Raw genomic sequence first — 20,727 nt, 5'->3', positions numbered from 1 at the left:
GTAAAAAGTCATAAAATTGTATGAAAACATTAGTTAGACGTTGCTTATATCAATGATGTTTTTGTTGAATCAGTGGAATTTACTTGGTGTTTCTGATTGCGGTTGATACTGTAGAAACATCACAATAGTTTTTATTCAAACATTTCTTATCCGTAAATCTTTCTATTCTTTTGTGTTCTTTCTTTGATTTATAAATTATGTTATTCATCTCAATATAAAACAAAAAGTAAAGTATTTTATTTGAGGCTTGGTGATTCTTAGATACTCAGCTAAGGTAAATGCAATAACATTTGCAAACAGAGGGCAAATGTCACATGATCAAATGCCATGTTATCAAATGTCACATGATCAAATCTCCAGGAATACCTCAAACCAGAGTGGACAACCCCAGAGTAGATAGAGGCAAAGGAACCAAGCCCACCATGGCCATGATGTCCAATTGCTGAGAAAATGGTTGACAACTAAGCTAGATGCCCCAGTGCAAAATTTCCCTGTGCTAAACAGAATTGGCAGTCTTGTGGGTGAATGTGTTGTTGACAGAAAACTAACCATAATCACTCAATATTTTGCAAAATAACTGAATTTACTCCATATACAAAATACTCAAGTTTAGTTATAATTCAAATTTTTTAAAGCAAAAACCAACTTTGAATTAGTAGATTAGGTAATGATATATGAAGTTATTCCTAATATATGAGTAGGTTTTCTTTTCTTTTCTAATTTTCTCCTATATCTGTCCCTACCTCCTAGAAGGTGCCTACTCATTGTTAGGATACAGTTCTACAGGTGCCTGTTCAATACCTCACCATTCTTCAAATGTAAGCCTAGACAGTGAATGTCGGTCAGTTATTTGACTGTGGAGGGAGTTAATTTACTGTGGGGGCCCACATGAGCAATTTCCTGGCATGAAGATCAATAAAAAGCAGGAACTGTGGCTGATTTTCCCCTCCCTAGCACTTAGACTAATTGAGATAACTTTATTACTATAATATTAACATTGTTGGCTTGGCTGGGGGAGAAGATAGCATCACAATGCATAAGCTAGAATTTATAAAACCGGCAAACCTGTGGTTTATGATTCTTACTGATCAGAAATACCACTCTAACAATTCCCCAATGTTAAGAACTCTATAAGTATGTTAATGTTGGAATGCAAAAACAAAGAAAACCAGTACTTCTTGGTGTTGGACCTAGAGACTATGGCCTGGATTTTACTCCAACTCAGGTTTCTGATTGGAAATGCATTGGGGTAGGACTTTTGCTTGCTGATCTGACTTCACCGTGTCCCCAGCCCAGGGTCGGGGTCAATTATATGTTCAGGACAGACTCCTAGTGCTATAACCACTGATCTTTGGGAGCCCTCTGCCATAGGAGAGGGATATTGTTGCTGCTGCAGCAGCTGACATGGGCATGCAATATTTAAAGAAAGAAGAGAAGCCATGTAAATCAGCAAGGCAAAAGTTTCCAATTCGATCTACGGGAGCCCAGCTGTACATCCTTCTCAGGTGGAAGGATGGCAAGGAGCATGAGTCTGCTGAATGTTGCCAGCACTTCGCAAAGCTGCTCTGCAAAGTTACTACACGTGCCTTACATCATTGTAGAAAGACCAATGCCTCTACCCTGCAGGCATTCTTTCAGATTGGCCGAACAGAGGTGAAAAAAGAAAAAAAAGTCAGGGAACACCAAGCTCCACCTACTCACCATCATCTAAATATGGTGGGGGTGGATAGAAGATGTGTAGTACAATCTGCCCACAAGGGGATGAGAGAAATATGAGGGTAGACATTTCTAGGGGCAGGGTTTTTACATAGGCTTTCTACCCCATTATCTGGGACAGCTTGAAAAGAGAACGTGTTACGTTCCTTTTGAGGTGCTTAACAAAATGTTTAAATGAAGCCATATGTAGTAAAGATAAGAAAATTGGAGAGTGCAGTGATGATTTAGTATAAGTGCCCTTTCATTTCTTGCACCAGTTCAGTCTTTACTATTGGGATGAAAGTCACCTATCTTCCCTGGGTTCAGAGTCCTACATGAAATGACTGGCCATTCTCAACCCATTTCCTAGTGGACACAGGTCCACAGCATATGATTATGATTACCCTTCTCACCAATGAAGCCACAACAATTGTTGTTGTGGAAACTGAAAAATTCACACTGGTGCTAGGTTATGCGTTTCGGAAGTTGACATTGGAACAGAGTAGAGGAAGTTTTATTTGCATATTGCTCATACTATGTTTGATCTACAAGTGATGTTGATGGTGGATAACATGTTCCATAACTGACACTAAGGCCTGGATTTTAGCTCAGAGGCCCGTTCTGTGCAGGGTGGGTGGGTGGGTAGGCTATGTTTTGATGTCAGGAAACCTGTACTTCCAATTTTTTTCTGTAGGTTTTCCGCCCACAGCCAACATGATTGACAGGCTAGAGGTCTGTCAGGCGGGAAATCCAACAGCACAAGGCTGCAGCCGAGCTGGCCTGAGAGCAGGTAGGTCTAGTGGGGTGGGAGGTGGGTCCGATCGTGGGGGAGAGGGTTCTGATCGCAGGAGGGTTCCGATGGTAGTTGGGGGGGTCCAATGGTGGTCAGGGCTGTGGGGTCCGATGGTGGTCGGGGAGAGTCCAATGATGGGGGAGGGGGAGCAGTCAGATCGCAGTGGGGGTTGGGGGCGGGTTTACTGGGTAGCTTGTTGGATCTGGAGGAAACACTTCTGCTCCTCCTGGCACACACGCAGTACTGTAAAGGATTTTACCTCATGGATTCAGCCCTTCTCATCTCCTTTTACCTGCTGGGATTCCCGAGGCCTATTGCATATTGCTCATACTATGTTTGATCTACAAGTGATGCTGATGGTGGATAACAAAACCACAAGCATGTTCCATAACTGACACTAAGGCCTGGATTTTAGCTCAGAGGCACGTTTTGTGCGGGGTGGGTGGGAGAGGGGGAAACCCAGCCGACATGAGTTAAAAATAGAATGGCAGGCAGCCTCATTATAATATTTAAATGACCAACCTGCCTCCTGCAAGCAGATTGGTTGCCTGCCCCTCGTCCCGCCGCCATTAAAACCAGAAGTGGGCAGGTTTGAGACAGGTTGGGTTCCTGGTGCAGATTTTTTGAATTTTAACCTCTGACCCGACCCCAACCCACCCGTTTTTGGGAGTTAAGGTTCAGCCCTAATAGTCTTCACTTTCATGAGCACAAATATTTAGCAAAGTTATATAATTTATGGAAATACCATTGAACAATCTATGGCTGGTAATCGTTGACAAAAATGTGAGAATGAAGCATTATGGTTATGAATATTACCAATTCTGAGATTGAATTGCTATCCTAAACTCATTTCTTTATAATGGATAGAGAATAGTTTTGATTTACTTTTTAAAGTTTTTTTCTTACTTTATGGAACAAATATGTGTGTGGTAGAGATGGCGTGAGGTAGGGGAAAGAGTAATTAAATTAAGAATGGCATATAACCTGAAGCCATATGGTATCTTATGACAAGCGCCATAATAAAATGATTGGCCAATAGAGAAATGTACGGATTAGCATTGTTATACATCTTCCATGGATACATTTGAATATGAAGCAATTATGCTATTATTTTAATTGAGGAAACCACTGAAAGGTCAAAACCCATAGTAAAGGACAACACCAATGCTGAAAACAGTTGGATAGAAGCTGAGTTCTAAAAGCTTTTAGATTAGAGAAAGGAAAGACTAAGGGATGCAATATGGTCCACAGTTTTGAGAATGAGTTACAATAAGAGACAATGCAGTGAGTCTGATTTTAACACAGTAAGGATGAAGGGTACAGTAAAGTATGGATGAAAGGTTAGAAAAAAATCTCACAACTGTGGACCATTAAAACAGAATATAAAACAATTGACTTGATACCAAATAAAATACAACTCGGTAAGTAGCGATTCGGGGGGAGGGTCGGCAAATCGGCAATTGGGAGAAGGGGATGAAGCCTGTAAGAGATTCCGAAGGAGACCAAACCAATATGGTGTGTAGTGAGTGACGTAAGAAAACTACTAGGCACTTGGTCTAAGCGTTAAAACAAAGCTTTAATCAACTGTTTTACAACATGAGGTCTAGTTGTGTCCTTCACTAGTTCCTGTTAAGAATGTCCTGCGCAAGCTGGCCCGTGCCCAAGTATTTATACTCTCCCTGGACAGCACCACCCGCAGGCCGCTCAGTTGATTCATGTCAGCGGGTATATTTTATTAATAGATTTAGAAGAACACACAGCAGTCACAGAATCAACAACTGACTCACTAGGAAATCTCAAATTACAGCGATTAATACAACAGACACGATACTAACAGGTTCCGCTGGGAGGAATGCTGTCATCAGGACACTCTTCCTTCGCTGCCTTCCTTAAGTGGAACTTATAGTACTGTTTTATATCTTGGCTTATCTTGTTCATATTCTTTTTAGTCTAGCTATTGTGAGAGATTGATAGCTTGTTATTCGCAGCCCGTTTGTCTGGCTATTGCGAGAGATTGATAGCTGCTAATTGTGAGAGATTGATAGCTGCTAATTGTGGGAGATTGATAGCTTGCTAGATCTAATCAAGGACTTCCCTCTTGTCTTGTTATTTGCAGCACTGCTGTTCCTCCTGGCCCACAAGGAACCTTTCCAAAAACAATGTTTTAATAATTTACCTGGGCCTGAATTAGAATCATAGAATATTACAGCACAGAAGGGGCCCATCGTGCCCATGACGACTCTTTGAAAGAGCTATCCAATTAGTTTCACACCCCTGCTCATTCCCCATAGCCCTGCAAATTTCTCCCCTGCATTCTTGCTGCCGTCGGTTTTTGCTGATGGGCTGGAGATTGTGCGAGCTGTAGTCAGGCCCACGGTTAAAATGGTGTACGCTTCCTGAAAACATCAACCTTCCGGCATCTTACCCGCACTGATCCCGCCGGGCAGGGGTGGTTTAAAATCGGCCCTTAAGTTGCTGTATGGTGAATCGAAATAGCAATATATTAATATACTTTGTGTTTCTTTTTTCTTAGATGATCCAGACAACCAAAGCTCTGCTAGAAAATGGCGATGGAGTGTCTGAAAAAATAATGCAGTGTCAAAGAGCAGGTATGCGCAAATTCTAAAGCCACTTTAGTAAAATGGAATTGAGTTGAATAGAGGGTCATACTGCTTCCATGGCTATTTTTGAGTTATCATTGTGCATTCTAATGAGTTCCTGTAATTTCTACACATCACATAATTCAATAGTTAGAGTTGAATTATTTACATCAGTTTAGAACTATTGATGATGCGTAATTCATTGTGGCTGAATAAATTAGCTAACAATGATGGAAGGAAACGGTCCGAATTAATTCCTTTGAAGTACCAATAACTGAAAGTTAAGATGGTGAAGTATAACTAAGCAAAACCCCTCCCCACCACCGAGTGCCCCTAGAACAAGGACTGGGGTTTTGACCCACTGAGCACAGGACTCCAGCAAGAGGTCAGAGGCCATTTATGGTTTATTTTGAATAACAGTGGAGAAATAAAGCCACCATCTAAAAAAAATGGAAACTTAAGAACTAACGACGTTGGTTAAATATGATGACATCCAGTGGTTGCCTAGCTACACAGAAATTATATTTTTATGAACAATTTAGCCTCTTTTCTTCCCCAAACCACAAACTGGCTTGTCTAGTTAGTAGGTAAGACTTTTTCAGTATCATTGCTAGATTATTATATATTGTAGGTTGATCTAGAGCTAATTACTGACACCTTGCAGGTGAAATATGACGCAATAAGTATGTTACAAAATAAGATACAAATATATTGGTTCAGTTAGTTATATTTGTTGCTATAAGAGTGGAGAAGGATTAGCACTCAGAAAAGGATGTTTTTCATAGTACAGGTACTACCTTACTAGCTGTCAATAGTGCACTTCATTACATGGGCCGGGGCTTATAGTTGAAGTGAAACATTGGCCTCAGCTGTTTAGAAATTGCCCACATATATTTGCAATACCTTTAGACCCCTGTGAAGGACAATAGGGACTCTAATGAAGATTATATCTTCAGGTAATCAAAAAGTAAGGGGATTATGGAACACAAGTAAAGATTTGATGAACGTTTACACGTGAGAAGAGAAAGGGTTTGTCTAACTGCATCAGTGTTGAAAAACAGTTTACCTCTCTATTGCCAACTACATTTTGAAAATTGTAATTATTTTAAAATGCAAATTTCAGCAGTTAGCTCATTTTTTTCTTCCGCTCTCCTTTTACCTTTGATGCTGTCACCGTGCCAAAAGCCAAATACAGAACCATGGTATTTTTTATTATTACATACTAATCCTGTTATTTTCCGTAATCCATGTGAAACCTTGCACATCTGTACATGAGCTCTGGTTAAAAATTGGCACTGACTTTGTGCTTGTGCATTGTTTTTGTTAACCTGTCAGATACTGATATTCTTTTCTTAGTTGATGGGAATATGACTTGGATCCCTTGGAATACTTATAACGCTTCTAGAGAACTTTTGTTGTCTCAAGTGTAAATAAACCCTGCAGATTTTTCTTGCTGAAAAGAGAAATATTGCTTTGTATTTGCCTTTTTGGGAAAAGGGGACTATTTTCCTACATAGATATTGCAACAAAGTATTCTCCCACTGAAGTTGAGTCACTGCTGATTAGTTGTCTGTCTTTTGAGTTGAAAAAAGTAACCAGGTAAAGACCAAAGCAAAATAATGGATTAACATTTATAGATTGCAAAGAAGGCTCTGATGATGTTCAGCAAATTGTTGCAGTTGCATTGCAACCTTGGACATCTTAGCCATAGTTGTAGAAATGTTGCAATGCTTGTGGAATTTTATGTTTATGACTTTGTGATAATGGTAGGAATCTGGAGTGCAGGTGCACTTAATTATTGCCGGTCTGCATCCACCAGGGAAGGTGGCAGTTGTATTTGCTGACGTAGAAAATTGTAGGCTTAATTAAATTAATATCAGCAGACAGTAGAACGATAACTATTCAAAAAATGTTCACGTGCATTGATAATGACGTGTCCCTTTGATCAGCGTTCAAGACCATTGTCAGACTACAACATCTTGCATTTATATAGTGCCTAAACGTCCCAAGGTGCTTCACAAGAGCGTAATCAGAAAAAAATTGACACCAAGCCAAAGAAGGAGACTTTAGGGCAGGTGAACAAAATCTTGGTCAAAGAGGTGGATTTTAAGGGGAAGAGAGAGGCGGAGAGGTTTAGGGAGGGAATTCCTGAGCTTAGGGCCTAGACAGCTGAAGCCACGGCCGCCAATGGCGGGGCAAAGGAAGTCAGGGATGCGCAAAAAGCCAGAATTGGAGGAACACAGAGTTCTCGGAGGGTTGTAAGGGCTATAGGAGGGTTACAGAGATAGGGTGGGGAGAGGCCATGGAGTGATTTGAACACGATAAGAATTTTAAATTTGAGGCATTGGTGGCCCAAGAGCCTAGCAGTGCCAATTGCCCAAACTAGACAGCATTCTGCAGTGTCCAATGGGGAGAGGGGAGTGGAAATCCTATAAAGACACTTCTAACATGGCCTTGATTTCTAAAACCATTTCATGTTTGTACAGTAATTGCAAAATGTATTTAACTTGGTGATGGAATTTTACAGTATTTTAGTACCTCATTCTTGATTCTTGTATTTTAAAATGAGTGAGACACCAATGCAAAAGGCGGATTTGTCAGCATATATCTAAAAGTTGTTGTCATACCTGTTATGCATTTTAGACTGAGTAGTAAAATGCAAACAACAGAACTACAGTACAAGGGCGGCAGTATGTCATAGCACTCTGGAGCTCAAGTGACAAAAAGTGGTAGGATGTGGATTCATGCCCATGAGAATACCCTGTAGGATATAGGACTGATAGAAGGCTATGTACCTCCCTGAGGAGAGGGAAGGAACATAAAATGCCACAAACCCTTTTTGTATATCAGCCAGTAACTGGGTTCACATTGAAAGTGGCCTAGAGGGAATTCACCTGCCCACTTTTTCAAATGGAGCTAACGCAAAGAGACCTCAAAGAAGAAATGCCTTAAGAAAACATGAATTTCATTGTACAAAATGAGGAAATATAGTTCATGGGTAGTATGGAGCACAGTTGTAATGTTTAGCTGCTGGGCTGACATATCCTTTTAAGATCACTGCTCAGAAACTCGCTTTGCTCAATTGGTTGTGAGCTCAATTAGAGGCGAATTATTTCTAGACATTTCACTAGATTAACAGCTGTTAGGCACCTCCTTGTTATCTCAATAACCTCTCCAGGGTGTCTAAAAGTCAAAATATCTCTGTATACTTTTGCTTTAATGTTGTTCAGTTGTTTTTTGTTGGTGTTTTATACAAAGTGTGACGTTGGGTGTGGTCGATACTTTCAAAACATTTTATATAAATATGGATACATTTGAACACCAGTGCACCACGCCACAGAATATGGTGCTTTGTACACACAGTCGCCTCTTATTACTGAGTTTCTGATCTCACCTGTGCCAATCTAGGGAAGAGCCAGGATGAACCAGGAACTTCCTAGCTTCTACTTCAGAGCAAGATGGATAGACTTTTGAGAGAAGATTATTGCAGTTAGTGTGTGGCCCATAGAAACTAGGAAATAAGAAGTTTTGCCTTTAACAATATTACATTCCAGATGCAGAACCTCATCTGCTGGGAGCGTGCATGTACCCCATATTACTTTCCATTCATTCATTTTAATGGATGAAAAATCATGGGGAGTGAATGCAAATTCTGGCAAATGAGGCTACACACCAGAAAGGCAATTTTGTAAAATTGGTTAAAAAAAAAGAAACTCTGAGAAAGTGAGAGTCAATATGAGTAGAAATGCAAGGCAAAGACATAAGGATAGATCATTTTAACCCCAAAAACAGGTGGGTTTGGGTCAGATGGGATGTAACATTTTTTTAAATCTCAAACCCAACCCCAACCTGCCCAATTCCGGTTTTAATGGAGACAGGACGGGGAGTGGGTTTCCCGGCCAAAACCCCTCAGCCCCGCTCACCAGACCCGCCCCAGTAAATATCCGCCAAGGAGTTAGAGGAACATATGACTGTACAAGAAAGCAATAAGAAGGGAGTGAAACTAATTGACAAGCACCACATGAGTTGGGGTTTTGAGTCTAATGGAGTTTGGCATAAAATATTTGAAAAATTGAGAGGAATTTTAACCCCGGTGGGATGTTAAAATTAAAAAAAACTCAAACCCAAACTCAACCCACCTTGAACCCGCCCACTTCTAGTTTTAATGGCGGCGTGGGGAGGTGGGGTGGGACCAGGTAACCAACCTGCTCACAGGAAGCGGGTTACTCATTTAAATATTTTAATGAGGCTAAGGGCCTCATATTTTATCACACTTCCTGGATTAACCCTGGCTGGCTGCAAAAACAACAACTTGTATTTATATAGTGCCTTTAACGTAGTAAACATAAGACCAAAAAAATTTTGACACCGATCCACATAAGGAGAAATTAGGGCAGGTGACCAAAAGCTTGGTCAAAGAGGTAGGTTTTAAAGAGCGTCTTAAAGGAGGAAAGAGAGGTAGCGAGGCGGAGAGGTTTAGGCAGGGAATTCCAGAGCTTAGGGCCGAGGCAACAAAAGGCATGGCCACCAATGGTTGAGCGATTATAATCAGGGATGCTCAAGAGGCCAGAATTAGAGGAGCACTGATATCTCTGGGGGTTGTGGGGCTGAAGGAGATTACAGAGATAGGGGGGGCGAGGCCATGGAGGGATTTGAAAACAAGGATGAGAATTTTGAAATTGAGACACGGCTTAACCAGGAGCCAATGTAGGTCAGTGAGTACAGGGGTGTTGGGCGAACGGGACTTGGTGCGAGTTAGGACACGGGACGCCAAATTTTGGATGACCTCAAGTTTACGTAGGGTAGAATGTGGGAAGCCAGCTAGGAGTGCATTGGAACAGCCAAGTCTAGAGGTAACAAAGGCATGGATGAGGGTTTCAGCAGTGGATGAGCTGAGGCAAGGGCGGAGACGGGTGATGTTACGGAGGTGGAAATAGGCGGTCTTAGTTATGCTGCGGATATGTGGTCGGAAGCTCATTTCAGGGTCAAATATGACACCAAGGTTGCGAACAGTGTGCTGCATGGGACAGGTAAGTGCTTTTCCAGCACTGCCTGTGTGACAGGAGGAGCAGGAGTGCTTCCCCCAGCCCACCAAGCTAACCTGCTTCCCCCCACCCCGCGATTAGACCACCCCCACGATCTCTGACCACCCTCCTGCAATCACTGACCCCTCCCCCGCAATCACTGACCCCCCATCTCTGCCCCCGATTTCTCTCCGACCCCCCCTGTGATCACCCCCAACCCGCCAAGCTACACCATTTCCACCCCACGCCCTTCCCCCCCGCTCCCCCCCCCCCCCCCCCCCCCACTCACTACGATCTCTACCCCAGCAGCAGGAAACCTTCCTGCTCCCCTTCTGCAGCATTCCCCGTCTGACGGGAAGCCAAGCCTGTCAGTCAGGCTGGCTTCCGGGCGGAATCTTGTTGAAAAAAAATCCCACACGCTGTGAAGGAAGGCCGGACTACCCAAGTTTCCCGACCAGAACTTCTCCCCCAGCTTGGAAATCCTGCCCAGTATCGGGGCCTTTTAGTCTGTTCACTGCAAAAGGCAGAAGCTTTGCTGGCATAGTTGTAATGTGTTGACTTCCAATATTCGTATGATTTTTGGTGAATCCTTGTTTTCATTTTTTATCCTAACTCCTGCTTAAAGTGTAGTGAAATGTCAGATGTGGATTAGGAAATCCATTGGGTTGAATTTCAGATTTTGATAGAACTTGAAAAACAGCTTTCAGCAGTATTCTGTAATGCTGATTTGTTGTTCCTAACAAAGAGATGGATGTAAAGCTTTTTTTTCTTGGCATCTTTAAGACATATGTTTTAAAACCAGTCCCCCCCCCCCCCCACAACTGTAGTGGATTTGGGGGGGGCCATGAGGTAATTTGATTCCTAATTTTCTTAGGCGCGTAGGCAGGTTTTAAAAGTTTTTTCATATCAAAAAAATATTTAATTTACAAAGAAACTGACTAATGTACATCAATGAATCTATTAAATGGTTCATTTTAAGTCATTTTCAGATATTTTAAATCGGGTTACTCATAGGCAGAGGACTGGACACCCTTACTAAAAATGCTTATTTTAGGTGATAAACCCATTTTCAGCTGTATTAATAAAATTGCACCAGGTTACCACCTTTAAATACATCAATTAATGCTTTTTAATGGAAACAAAAAAAAATGAGTACGTTCTATTTCACTGACTGTGCTGGTTCATGGAAGATTTTACATTTGTGATTATGCAAATGATTTTTTGCAGAAAATTGAAGTGTAACCTAACAAGCGCAATTTCAAGCGCATTTTGGGTGCAATTTTTTGATTGCATCCAAAGCGGAAACTCTAACTATAGCGTTCCCGTATTCAACAATGGTGATGTTACCACATCTGGCAACTACCAGATCCACTTGCTAGTCCTCAATAATTAGAAAACTAATGGAACCAATAATCAGGAGCAACCTTGAAGAGCATCAGGATAAAAATAACCAATTGCATAACAGCAGCCAACATAGCTTTCAAAAGAGTTCATCAACCCCATACACCTTTTTTTCGAGGAAGTGACATCCCAAATTGGTTAGTGGAGGGAGATATCAAGATTCGGCCCAAAACAGATATGGAGTCGATGCTGTACCTGTGGTGCCTGCCCACGGCCACAGGTGGGAGGCCCGAAGCATTTCCAGATTTCAGCCTCGTTTGACTTTTGCCGGTGAGCTGCGAGCGCCAAACTGCAATTGATGCTCAGGCTCCCAGAATCTTTAGTGTTGGCCAGCTGCACTGGGGCTTGCTGGACTCTTGGGCACAATGCAGGACTCGGACCTCTATACCGAACAATATGGGCAGTAGGCACTCAAAGCCCATCAGTATATCGGACGTCACTCCAGATTATCAGCCCCCTAGATGTTAAAGGGACATTTCTGCCCTAAAGCTTTCTTTCTTATTATATTACATAGAATTTGAAGTGCCATAACCTACAAGGCTACGGACCAAGAGCTGGAAAGTGGGATTAGGCGGGATAACTCTTTTGGCCAGCACAAACACATTGGGCCAAATGGCCTCCTTCTGTGCTGTAAACTTTTTTGATTCTATGAATTTACAGCACAGAAGCAAGCCATTTGGCCTAAATGGTCTGTGCCGGTGTTTATGCTCCACACGATCTCCCCCCAACCTATTTCATCTAACCTTATCTGCATATCCTTCTATTCCTTTCTCCCTCATGTACTATCTAGCTTCCCGTTAAGAGCATCTATATTATTCACCTCAACTACTCCCTTTGGTAGGAAGTTCCACATTCTAACCACTCTCTGGGCAAAGAAGTTTCTACTGAATTCTTTATTTGGCATAACTTGCATTGAGTAACAAGAATACGTTCCACAACATTTACTGAATACTATATTCATTATGGTTGTATTCATCCTCCCTCTGCAAAACATCAACAAAGTCCCTTTTAAAACATTCATGAGTTGCAGCTTGTGGAGCAGCAGGTGCAGAAAGATTGCAAGATGTTGTGTTTGACTACATGTTACAGCTTTTCTGCATGTTGGCAATGTTAACTATTAAGCTAAAATGTTTGAATTCAGGCAGAGGAAAAACATTAAACTTTAGCAATTCCCATAAAATGTTTAAAGACTACCATTACCTAGCTATTAGTTTAATGCATCCATTTTATTTAGTGGTAGAATCAGTTGAAGCCTTAACGTGCATTGTCATGGAGTTCAGGCCACTTCTTTGTGTTGCTACTCAACAGTGTTATTGTGGGGAAGAAAATCATCAGAAGAAAAGATGCTCTTGCTTATCTCTACTACAACTTGCATTTATATAGCACCTTTAACGTAGTAAAACGTCGCAAGGCGCTTCACAGGAGTATTATAAAACAAAATTTGACATCGAGTCACATAAAGAGATATTGGGACAGGTGACCGAAAGCTTAATCAAAGAGGTAGCTTTTAAGGAGAGAGAGGTGGAGAAGTTTAGGGAGGGTATTCCAGAGCCTAGGGCCGAGGCAGCTGAAGGCACGGTCGCAAATGGTGGAGCGATTAAAATCGGGGATGTGCAAGAGGCCAGAATTGGAGGAGCGCAGATATCTCGGAGGGTTGTAGGGCTGGAGGAGGTTACAGAGACCAACTCAAATGGAAGTGTGCTGCACCCAACCTTCCCTGGTCAGCTCATTAGCATATTTCCAGGTGTAGATTTGGGCTGGTGGAGGGAGCACACTAGTGGTGAAAGGGGAACATTGTATATAAATGAAATTTAAAGGAATGGGCACAATAAAAAGGGAGTGTCACAGTAGGTTTACAAAAAGGTTGCAAGACCTTGAACAGCTTCAAAAAGACATCTCAAACCATTAGCAGGGGCAAAATAAAGAAAAAGAAAAGGCAAGCCTCAGGAATGAGTCTGCAGGCAGATAATGAAGCAGTCCAGAATCTACTTCCTGTTTGGCAGTTGCTGAAATGGAAGTGGTGCCATATGTGGTTAAGAGGATGGTAGTCTTTCTGTGCCACTCCACGGCCTTATCCTCATGCCTACAAGGAGGTGAAGCCAAGTTTCAGGCTATAGCTGACCGTTACTATTAGTGAATGTGCCAGCCCGATGTTGAATGGTAGCTGCAGGTGATGTTTTAGGAGATAGAACACCTTTGTGTCTGACTGACTGCTGACCTAGACGCTGTGAAGACAGTTCCCACCAATCATTGCCAGGTAGGTGTGTCAGAACCTGCAAAAGTGGTTGATGGCATCTTGGTGGATGTAACCAATCATGTAATATTGACTCTTGATCACGTTGACATGCCTTCTTTGATTCAGTACCGTTGAAAGCATGACATACTATAATTGTGGCCTTTGTAAGAAGCATCCAACATCAGGATTGGTCAGGCATTCACAGGTCCTGATGACGTCATTGCATCTGCTGTCCCCACTTCCTTCGGAAAAATAATTCCTTCCAATACACTAATTGTTGGACAAAGCCAGGCATGCTCTGTCTACAGATGTTAGTGAGTGAGTAATAGTGGGTGAGCACAGAGCATCTATCATAGCTTGACCTGCCTCGCATCCTTTTGCAGGTCTTCGTCTTCCAAACATGTAAGATAACAGAAAAAAAGAAAGACTTGCATTTATATAGCGCCTTTCACGACCACCGGACGTCTCAAAGTGCTTTACAGCCAATTAAGTCGTTTTGGAGTGTAGTGACTGTTATAATGTGGGAAAGGCGGCAGCCAATTTGCACACAAGGTCCCACAAACAGCAATGTGATAATGACCAGATAATAGATAGAGTCATAGGGGGAGAAATTCGGTTGTTAGCGCCACCGATTAACGCCTAAAGAGGCCGAGAAGTGGGGCGCTAGCCAATTTCCAGGCGGGCGCAAGGTGCCTAGCGCCTCGCCCCATATTGAGCATGCATTTAGCGCCGGCGCTAAATCTTAGCGCCCGCTCATGGGCGCAGGCTGATTATGACGTCATTTGAGTGTGCAATGCCTTTTGGGCGCCCCGGACCGGAAATTCAGTGGCGCCCCCCTCCATAGCGCCTGGCGCTAATAGTGACAGCTTACCTGGGCCTTACCAAGTCGCTCTCGGGCTGGAGGAGCGTTATTTAAAGGGGAATGGTGTGGTTTAAAAGCGGCAGCCATTTTTGGATCACAACTTCCTCGAGAGCTACAAAGAGTTGCTGAGCTGCACACTGAGAGCCATTTGACCACTGAGCCAGCGCAGGCAGACGATCTTCAGCCTTCTGACCATCACCTTGCTGTTGGTGAGCCTTGACAACGGGGAACCTTCCTGTGGGCACTTATTATGGGGGCTGCATTGGGGGGGAACGTCCTGCTGCTGAATCATCTGGAAAGGGCACTGAGACGCTGGGAGAGGGGGGCGGGCATGGCCAGACGGAGGCGGGCATGGCCAGACGGAGGAGGGCCAACAGACGTCGCCACAGCAGACCTTACGCTGGCAGGGTTATCCGACAGCAGTTTTCCTACATGAACATGCCGGAGGAGCAGTGTCAGAAGGCTGCGATTTAGAAAGGAGGTGGTGACTGAGCTGTGCCAGCTGCTTCAGCCAGATCTGCAGCCTCAGATAAGGTGCAGGACATCTCTGTCGGCGGCTGAGAAGATGGCTGCTGGCCTGAACTTCTACGCGAGCGGCTCTTCTCAGGCTGCGCGTCAGAGGCTGATCAGAAGTAGCTTCTAGGCCCCTCTCACGGAATGCTTGCTGCTATTCCAAGAACAGGAATGGAACCGGTCTGATACCCCCAAGCCTGTGAAGGGCAAGATGCATGTAAATAGCAGGCATGGCCATTGTAAATGAAGAAAGTGTTTCATTACACAAAATGTAGTTCCTTCAAACATGAGAAAGCTATGGCAACAGAAAGCAAAACTAATACACTGACACATAATTGCCTCTCACACCCGGGAGACTGTCCAAAACATAAATCACATTCCGACCATCTTCCTTGGCCTTGATTCCACTGCGCCAACCAAAGCATCCAATGCCCCATCAGTGAGGCGTTCCGCCCTCTGCCTCACCCTTTCCATGTCTTGCTAGGCTGGTGCGCCACAGGTAGGCTCCACCGCTTTGAAGGCCTACAAGGCAGTGAGTGTGTCTGGTGATGCCAATTGACCTGCCCCTTTAAGAGCTGGCCGGCGCCACTGTGTCTCAGGGAAAGTGATTATTGACAGCACCCTCGTTGCGCCCCGCCGCCGTGAAATTGGGTTGCGCCGCCAGGTTAGCGCCTTAAGAGTAGCGTGCAGCGCCTGATTTAGCGCCGCAATCACCTTTAGGGGCGCTGCAACCCAATATCGCGCTTGGTGGCGCTAAATTGCACCTAGCGCTACACTTTGCGCATCACCAGGACTAGCGCCCCAATCGCGGCTATACTGAATTTCTAGGCCATAGAGTTATACAGCACAGAAAGAGGCCCTTCGGCCCATCGCGTCCGCGCCGGTCATCAAGCCCTGTCTAATCTAATCCCATTTTCCAGCATTTGGTCCGTAGCCTTGTATGCTATGGCATTTCAAGTGCTCATCCAAATGCTTCTTGAATGTTGTGAGGGTTCCTGCCTCTACCACCCTTTCAGGCAGTGAGTTCCAGATTCCAACCATCCTCTGGGTGAAAAAGTTCTTCCTCAAATCCCCTCTAAACCTCGTGGCCCTTACCTTGAATCTATGCCCCCTTGTTATTGACCCCTCTACTAAGGGGAAAAGTTCCTTTCTATCTACCCTATCTATGCCCCTCATAATTTTGTATACCTCAATCAGGTCCCCCCTCAGCCTTCTCTGCTCCAAGGAAAACAACCCCAGCCTGTCCAGTCTTTCTTCATAGCTGAAGCACTCCAGCCCAGGTAACATCCTGGTAAATCTCCTCTGCACCCTCTCCAAAGCAATCACATCCTTCCTATAGTGTGGCGACCAGAACTGCACACAGTACTCCAGCTGTGGCCTTACCAGCGTTTTGTACAGCTCCATCATAACCTCCCTGCTCTTATATTCTATGCCTCGGCTAATGAAGGCAAGTATCCCATATGCCTTTTTAACCACCTTATCCACCTGTTCTGCTGCCTTCAGGGATCTATGTACATGCACACCAAGGTCCCTCTGATCCTCTGTCTTTCCTAGGGTCTTACCATTCATTGTGTATTCCCTTGCCTTGTTAGTCCATCCAAAATGCATCACCTCACACTTTTCAGGGTTAAATTCCATTTGCCACTGTTCCGCCCATCTGACCAACCCATCTATATCGTCCTGTAGCCTGAGGCTTCCCTCCTCGCTATTTACCACCCCACCAATTTTCGTGTCATCTGTGAACTTACTGATCATACCTTTTACATTCACATCCAAATCATTAATGTAGACCACAAACAGCAAGGGACCCAGCACTGATCCCTGCGGTACACCACTGGACACAGGCTTCCAGTCACAAAAACAACCTTCCACCATCACCCTCTGCCTTCTGCCACTAAGCCAGTTTTGGATCCAATGTGCCAAGGCACCCTGGATCCCATGGGCTCTTACCTTCCTGACCAGTCTCCTATGCGGGACTTTATCAAAAGCCTTACTGAAATCCATGTAAACCACATCCACTGCACTACCCTCATCCACACACCGAGTCATCCCCTCGAAAAATTCAATCAAATTGGTCAGACATGACCTTCCCTTGGCAGAGCCATGCTGGCTATCCCTAATTAATCCTTGCCTCTCCAAGTGGAGACTAATTCTGGCCCTCAGAATTTTTTCCAATAATTTCCCTACCACTGATGTTAGGCTCACTGGCCTGTAATTCCCTGGTTTATCCCTACTACCCTTCTTGAATAATGGTACTACGTTAGCTGTTCTCCAGTCCTCTGGCACATCCCCTGTGGCCAGAGAGGTTCTGAAAATTTGTGTCCGAGCCCCTGCAATCTCCTCCTTTGCCTCACATAGTAGCCTGGGATACATCTCGTCCGGGCCTGGGGATTTATCCACTTTTAAGCCTGCTAAAACCGCTAGTACCTCCTCCCTCGATGCTAATATGTTCAAGTATATCACAGTCCCCCTGCCCGATTTCTATGTCCACATCGTCCTTCTCCATAGTGAACACAGATGCAAAAAATTCATTTAAAACCCCACCTACATCTTCTGGCTCTACACACAGTTTACCACTTTGGTCCCTAATGGGCCCTACTCTTTCCCTAGTTATCCTCTTGCCCTTAATATACTTATAAAACACCTTAGGATTGATGCGCTATCAATTACTCATAAAAGACTGAGAGTTAGAAGAGTAACTAAAGGCTTTTATTAACAACAGAATGGAGGTCTGCCTCGCGTGGTCGACCGGTCCAGGATACAAAGGGCTGGGGAGCAGTCACCTTTATACTAGGACTTGTGGGAGGAGTCAGCCGAGGCATGTCCAGGCATGTACACAGTGGAATACAAACAGGACAAACAGGAATACAAACAGTGGTTTACCACATTCACCCCTTGTTTAAAATTGAGTCCGGCGGGGTGAAGTGTATTAAAAGTTAGTGTATTGGAGTCTCTCCGGAGGTCTTGTCTGCCGCTGTGATCGGCGTGGCGACGGCAGGGGTAGTGAAGCTTCCGGCGTCGAGTCCAGCGTAGGCTGTGGCACAGGCGTGTCGTCCTCGTAGATGTCGAGCGGGTCGCGGGGCCCAGGCCTGCCGTCTGCTGGGGCTGGATATCGGATCGTGGGGGGGGTGGTAGTGGGTAGTGGGTTACTGCGGCCCCCGAGGGTGCAAGGTCTCTTATGGAGACTGTGTCCTCCCGCCCGTCCGGGTATGCGATGTAAGCATACTGGGGGTTGGCGTGGAGGAGGTCAACCCTCTCGACCAGGGGGTCCGTTTTATGGGTCCTCACGTGTCTTCTCAGTATGACCGGCCCTGGGGACGTCAGCCATGGCGGTAGCGATGTCCCCGATGTGGACTTCCTTGGGAAGACAAACATTTTCTCATGAGGGGTGGCGTTAGTGGCAGTGCAGAGCAGTGACCGAATAGAGTGGAGCGCATCGGGGAGCACATCCTGCCAGCGGTAGGTTGGAAGGCCCCTAGACTTTAAGGCCTTCCAAACTGTCGCATTTTCTCTTTCCACCTGTCCGTTCCCCTGGTGGTCCTGCTTGTGGCAATACCCCTAGTTAGCAGGTACTGACGGAGTTCGTCGCTCATAAACGATGAGCCCCGGTCGCTATGGATATAGCTGGGGAAGCCGAACAGGGTGAAGAGGTTGTTCAGACATTTAATGACCGTGGCACTGGTCATGTCCGGGCAGGGGAAGGCGAACGGGAAACGGGAGTACTCGTCAATAATATTGAGGAAGTACACATTGCGGTCGGAGGAGGGGAGAGGCCCTTTAAAATCAACGCTCAGGCGCTCGAAGGGGCGAGTGGCTTTTATCAGGTGGGCCCTGTCTGGTCTATAAAAGTGCGGTTTGCACTCAGCGCAGACTTGGCAGTTCCTGGTCATGGTCCTGACCTCCTCAATAGAGTAAGGCAGGTTGCGGGCCTTGATGAGGTGGAAGAACCTGGTGACCCCCGGGTGGCAGAGGTCATTGTGGAGGGCCCGCAGTCTATCGATCTGCGCGCTGGCGCAGGTGCCACGCGATAGCGCATCCGGGGGTTCATTTAGCTTCCCGGGCCGGTACAAGATCTCGTAGTTGTAGGTGGAAAGTTCGATTCTCCACCTCAAGATCTTGTCGTTTTTGATTTTGCCCCTCTGCTTGTTGTTAAACATAAAAGCAACTGAACGCTGGTCAGTGAGCAGGGTAAATCGTTTTCCGGCCAGGTAGTGCCTCCAATGACGCACAGCCTCCACAATCGCCTGGGCCTCCTTCTCAACAGCAGAGTGTCTGGTCTCCGGGCCTTGGAGGGTTCGTGAAAAGAAGGCCACGGGTCTCCCCGCCTGATTGAGGGTAGCGGCCAGGGCAAAGTCGGACGCGTCGCTTTCCACCTGGAAGGGGATGGATTCGTCCACTGCGTGCATGGTGGCTTTGGCAATGTCCTCCTTGATACGGTGGAAGGCTAAGCGGGCCTCTGCCGTCAAGGGAAAAGAGGTGGACTTGATCAGCGGACGGGCCTTGTCCGCATAGTAGGGGACCCACTGGGCGTAATAGGAGAAAAACCCTAGGCACCTCTTCAGGGCCTTGAGGCAGTGGGGCAGTGGAAGTTCCATAAGGGGACGCATCCGGTCGGGGCCGATGACTCCGTGTTCCACAACACAGCCAAGGATGGCGAGGCGGTTTGTGCGGAATATGCACTTCTCCTTGTTATATGTCAGGTTTAGGAGTTGGGCGGTGCGGAGGAATTTTTTGAGGTTTGCGTCATGGTCCTGCAAGTCACGGCCGCAGATGGTCACATTGTCCAGATATGGGAAAGTGGCCTGCAACGCATTTTGATCTACCATCCGGTCCATCTCCCTTTGGAAGACGGAGACCCCGTTGGTGACGCCAAAGGGAACCCTAAGGAAGTGATAGAGGCGGCCGTTTGCCTCAAAGGCAGTGTACTGGCGGTCCTCAGGGCGGATGGGGAGCTGGTGGTACGCTGATTTCAGGTCAATGGTCGAGAAGACGCGGTACTGCGCGATCTGGTTGACCATATCAGCTATACGGGGGAGTGGGTAGGCGTCCAGCAGGGTGTAGCGATTTATTGTCTGGCTGTAGTCGATGACCAGGCGCTGCTTCTCGCCGGTCTTAACGACCACAACCTGGGCTCGCCAGGGGCTGGTGCTGCCCTCAATAATCCCTTCTTTCAGGAGCTGCTCCACTTCGGTTTTAATGAAAACCCTGTCCGCGGCACTGTATCGCCTGCTCTTTGTGGCGATGGGCTTACAGTCGGGGGTGAGGTTAGCAAACAGTGGTGGGGGGGTGACTCTGAGTGTGGAGAGGTTGCACCTGGTGCGCGGTGGGCAATTTGGAAGCTGCTGGCTGCGGACTGTGAGTGGGGGTAGGGGTCCACCGTACGCCATCGTAACACTTTTAAGGTGGCACTGAAAATCTAACCCCAGCAGGACGGCAGCGCAGAGGTCAGGCAGGACCAGAAGTTTAAAATGATCGTACACGGTCCCGTCTACTACGAGTGTCACCACGCAGTAGCCGCCGATGTCCGCCGACTGGGACTCAGAGGCCATAGAAATCCGCTGTTGCGCAGGCAGGACTGGGAGAGAGCAACGCCGCACCGTGTC

At 45.6% G+C, this 20,727-nt stretch overlaps 1 protein-coding gene across 2 annotated transcripts in view; it reads left to right on the top strand.

The window, feature by feature from the left end:
• Positions 1-20,727, top strand: part of plcl2 (phospholipase C like 2) — a 410,033-nt gene that overhangs the window by 335,678 nt on the left and 53,628 nt on the right. Inside the window, exons 4-5 of one of the 2 annotated variants that reach the window (XR_015078396.1) lie at positions 2,390-2,485; positions 5,022-5,102. Coding sequence is in view for 1 of the 2 variants with exons in the window: in XM_085988018.1 (XP_085844144.1) it covers positions 5,022-5,097 (76 nt within the window). In the remaining variant the exon portion in view is untranslated. Of the gene's footprint in view, positions 1-2,389; positions 2,486-5,021; positions 5,103-20,727 lie in introns of those variants that run through there. The other variant, XM_085988018.1, reaches the window with a different exon arrangement.

The sequence above is a fragment of the Somniosus microcephalus genome, chromosome 5 (genome assembly GCF_052327205.1).
Source record: "Somniosus microcephalus isolate GS21.2 chromosome 5, FLI_Smic_1.0, whole genome shotgun sequence".
NCBI lineage: Eukaryota > Metazoa > Chordata > Chondrichthyes > Squaliformes > Somniosidae > Somniosus > Somniosus microcephalus.
Note: the sequence above shows the minus strand (reverse complement) of the source record. Positions and strands in the feature narration are given on the sequence as shown.